At 35.9% G+C, this 4464-nt stretch overlaps 1 protein-coding gene across 1 annotated transcript; it reads right to left on the bottom strand.

Moving 5' to 3' along the window:
• On the bottom strand, positions 2756–3664 carry LOC110270468 (glutaredoxin-C9-like). Its single transcript, XM_021119985.1, has one exon. It carries the CDS (start codon positions 3297–3299, stop codon positions 2928–2930), a length of 372 nt encoding a protein of 123 aa, XP_020975644.1. The 5' UTR covers positions 3300–3664; the 3' UTR covers positions 2756–2927.

The raw sequence follows: 4464 nt of genomic DNA, 5'->3' as shown, positions 1-4464 counted from the left end.
TATAATAATTTTATACACTAAAAATTACTAACATTTTTTTCTAAAAAATTTGGGGAGCCACGGCCTATGCTTGCCCCTTTAAATCCGTCCCTGCATTTAATGCAATCCCTTTTTAAACTCGAAGACTTTAGACCTGTGCACCCTTTGCATATACACACGGTGAATTATTTAATTGGCATAAATGTCATCATGAAAAGAAGATGGAGAAGAAGGGGGGACATTTTGATAATTGACATATGAAAAAGTATAGTGTATTAATATATTATCTGTCAATTTATTATCAACAATAATTAATTATTATATTTTAAATACTTATATAAGAAGACATATTTAGAAAATACATCTATAAAAATATTTCTATTAAACATAACTGTCACCTAATAGATAGGGTGTGAAGTGTGTAGTGTGAAGATCGTTCTTCTCTTTAATGTCTAAACTCTAAAGTATGGTCAATTCTATCATCGTTATGCCTTTCACAACCCTAAATCTTCATTCAACAACAAAACTTCCACCTTATCACCCTTTAGCGCACTTGCCCCGCCTTTCTTGCTCTCAACTATTCACAAGATACAAATCCAAATAACATTGGACACAACATATGAAGAAGAAGATGACGAAGACGATGAAAAAGAGAAAAGTTATTCGGTGTTTTGACCACCCCTATTACCAATATTCTCAGCGTAAGCCGCGGCAGCATGTATGTTCAATAGAAATTTAAGGGCCTTAATTAGCCTAATGTATAATAACTACCCGTGTGCATATAGTGGCATGCTGGAAATTAGGATTCTAAATCATTAGGGAAAAACTCAGGTAGAATTATCTTTACTCAAATATATTAAATAATCTAAAAATTTTCGATACACGATGACAACTGCATATTTATTAATGTAATCCACGTGTCTCAACATTTAGTAATTTATTTAGTCACAAAAATATTTAGTGATTTATCTGTACTTCCATGCATGGTTGGTATATTAAACTTTGAGTGTGGTCTGAATAATTAAGTTAGCAGTAATTTATAATTTTATTTTATTTTTGGTTAATATCTCATATATAGAACTATTAAACTGATTAATCCGGTCTATTTAAATCCGACTCATTTATCATCTTTTCATTTTGATATAAGGTTGAGTTTCTTTGATCACATAAAGAGAATAAAGGAAAGCTAAGGCTTTGGTTCTTATGTTTATTATTAGTGCAAAAAATGCTTAGGAAAATGGTTAAGGAAGTGAGAAGCATCCAACGCGGTCATAACACCTCAAAAATGCTCTTTAGGGTTTCCGTAGTTGGAACTTGGAACCAATCTTTGAAGAGGGATCTACAGATTAACAGATTATGCCAAAGGGGAAGCTCTTTCTTTTCCCTGCATTAATTTCTTTTGTATCTTACTTTTTGTTGTATAGATCTATCAATGCCTGAAAAATATAATATAATGTGTTAGTGCTTTGCACACCCAGAGGTTAAGGTCAATTTTCGTCATCAACAAAAATAGCAAGCGGTTTCATTTGCTTTTCTTTTTTCATCAGAATTGTCTGGTCTAATTATAATTCGGCTCTATGTTTAATTTGTTTGATTTGGTCATGTCTATTTAAACCTTCCATATATTAAGGAAATAATAATTTAAAATTATTTTATGAGAAATATTAGGGTTATCATCATTAAATGAGAGGAAAGAAGAGATTAGAGTGAAATAAAGATATTGATGCACGGTGATGGTACGGTCGTAGTCATAGACATGCAGTTATCATGTCCTTTGGGTCAAATTACACATACATCTCTCAGTCTCACTCATGACTCATGCCTTCCCATCATAACTACTACTGTACTAGTGATGATTTCACAATAGGATCCGATAAGGAATATTAGGGAACACAATATAGAATCGGTAATCATTTTCTCCAACTCTACTGCACACCAGACTCTGTCTCCAATGCTTTCTGCAAAAAATCAAATAAGTACTATACCCTGCTTTGTAGCATCTTACTACTCTTTACATTTCTTTACTTTTTAAGTTTTTTTAACAAATTTCGTTTGTTTTCTTACGTAAAATTCGAACATGAGATTATTGAAGAGTGTAGAGTGATTAACATAATTCATCAAGTTTATTTACTATATTACTAGTGTTGTTAACTTACCAAAAATAACTACGGCGATGATTTGAGAATATGATGTGGAGTTGTCGGCTTGAAGAACGTAACTACTCTGTCTGTGTGCTGAATTCCAGGATGGGGGATCTTGCAAAAGCTAAAACCCTACCAACGTAGCCTCATGCTCATGCCATGCCTTCATCTTCCGTACAACAAAAGAACAAAATTTGCTCAATAATAAAGACCAATCGAATCATTACCTCAGATTTCTGGGAAGACTGTCCCTGTCAGCTCAAGCACTACCTTTAGCGTGACCAAATCTTGTGCTGTTTATTTTAACTTTTAAGTTTGAATGAAGCAAATACACAACATTTTCCTTTCGTTTCTAGATTAGGAAAAAAAAAATTGAAAATTAACTTGTTTTAACTAATAATTAGTAAATTTTTGTGATTAGTTATATATTATTAATTGGAAAATGACACACAAATGGTCAAGTTAGAATAATATATAGTACATCACTACATTGTTTTGACACATGCCATGAGGTCACGCTGCAGCCTTTCCCTGAGAAGATAAGAGACTACAGACCAATGGAAGAAGAAGCAATGCAAGAATGAATAAAGGGTCTTTATTATTTGTATTTGTAATCCTCATTTAATTAGGCGAGAGAAACGAACTGATTTAATTAATAATATTGATGATATGCATCTGTGTTCATATATAGGGTTGGAACCTGAAATTGAAAAACCCTCTAATTACATATAAGCACAGATATATTAGATATACGCACTCTGAAGCTAGCTAGCTAGTTAGGTTGCATTGATACAGTGATAATTAAAGTTAAAGCCAGAGAGCTCCGGCTTCCTTGAGGAGAGGAATGAGGCTGCCATTGATGTGTGACGCCATCAGAGTCTGGACACCGCCAAGGAACTTGCCGCCCACGAACACGGCGGGGACAGGCTGGAGCGTGCCGGAGAGCTGGTAGAGGGCGGCCTCCATGGCCTGACCGGAGGCATGCTCGTCCAGCTCCACGATGGTGGGGCCCACTCCTAGGCTAAAGAGGAGGCGCTTCACCACCGTGGACATGCAGCAGTCGCTGCAGCTGAAAACCACGACGGCGTTGCTGGATGCCAGCTGTTGCACCATCTCAAAGGCCTTCACCGAAGCCGAAGCTGAAGCCTCCACTTGCATTGCCGATTTCATTACCTGCATACTTATTCTTGCTGGGCTTAATCTAGGGTTTTGAGATTGAAATGTGAGGGGGCTGGGCTCAGGGGCTGTATATATGTATGTGAGAAGATGGAATAAAGGAATGAGATTGATTTGATTTTGTTAGATAAAGAGGGTCACGCGTCTTTTGTACAAGACTGCGTAACCGAATCATGACCTCATCAAATTTCAGACTTGATTACCATGCTACCCATATTCAAGCTTTTATTATTTCTTATGAACCACGTATCAAACATATATACATTATTACTGCATTAATCAATGTTTTAATTCATAAACTCAAATTTCTGTTAACCAACATACATATAGGGCTAAAATCTGTCGTTAAAGAAGTGCAAATTAAATGAACTTATATATACATATATCATGGCAATGAACGAAGGCTAGTCATGATGATGTGATTGAGGAAGTCGAAAACGGGAAACATGCAGGAGGTCATGATCCAGAATGAAAACGAAGAAGCCTTGGTCTTGACCCTTTCCCAGAAAGCCTCGAAACAGTTGTGGTTTCTAGTGGCCAGCATCGCTGCCGAGTGTAAATAAACAGAGGCTGCACGCTTCACAAGCTCATTTCTAATGGCAATGTTTGAATCAAATAACGCTTCATTTCCTCCGTAGAACAACGTTGCATAATGCCTTGTTGGCGGTGAGTTGCACATAACGTCCTTCAAGCTTGTGTATTTTAGGATATTCTCTTCTGATGTGTCCCTAACAATGGAAGGGATTCTACTGGGAAATCTCGGTAATGATGAACGCCCATGACCATCATGACGATTATGCTGATCTTCTGCTGTCTCTGCCTCCATTTTTCTTAACAAAATAATAATCCATATGTCCTTCTCACCTACTTCATGACTCGTACTGGAATATTATATATGCTTGGAGGAGTAATTTTCAGAATGTACAAAAATTAATTCATAGTTTTGAGGCTTGTGTGATTTTTAGGCAGCCTTGGAAAATAGGGTTACAAATAAATAGAGCGATAGAGAGTATTTGGTGGAACGGAACTACTCAGAAAAATTTTAGCCAACTGTTTCCCCAAAATATAGACACCTTTACTATATGTAACGCTTTACTTTCATGACTTTTTCCAATCCACAAATATAAACTCTAGTTCTGAAAAAAAAAAAAAAAATTCTATTTATTAG

Source organism: Arachis ipaensis, chromosome B03, assembly GCF_000816755.2.
Source record: "Arachis ipaensis cultivar K30076 chromosome B03, Araip1.1, whole genome shotgun sequence".
NCBI lineage: Eukaryota > Viridiplantae > Streptophyta > Magnoliopsida > Fabales > Fabaceae > Arachis > Arachis ipaensis.
This window is presented reverse-complemented; position numbering and strand designations above follow the sequence as displayed.

Coding starts and splice junctions, on each gene's coding strand:
- LOC110270468 (XM_021119985.1), bottom strand. CDS start 3,299: ATGCAGGTAATGAAATCGGCAATGCAAGTGGAGGCTTCAGCTTCGGCT.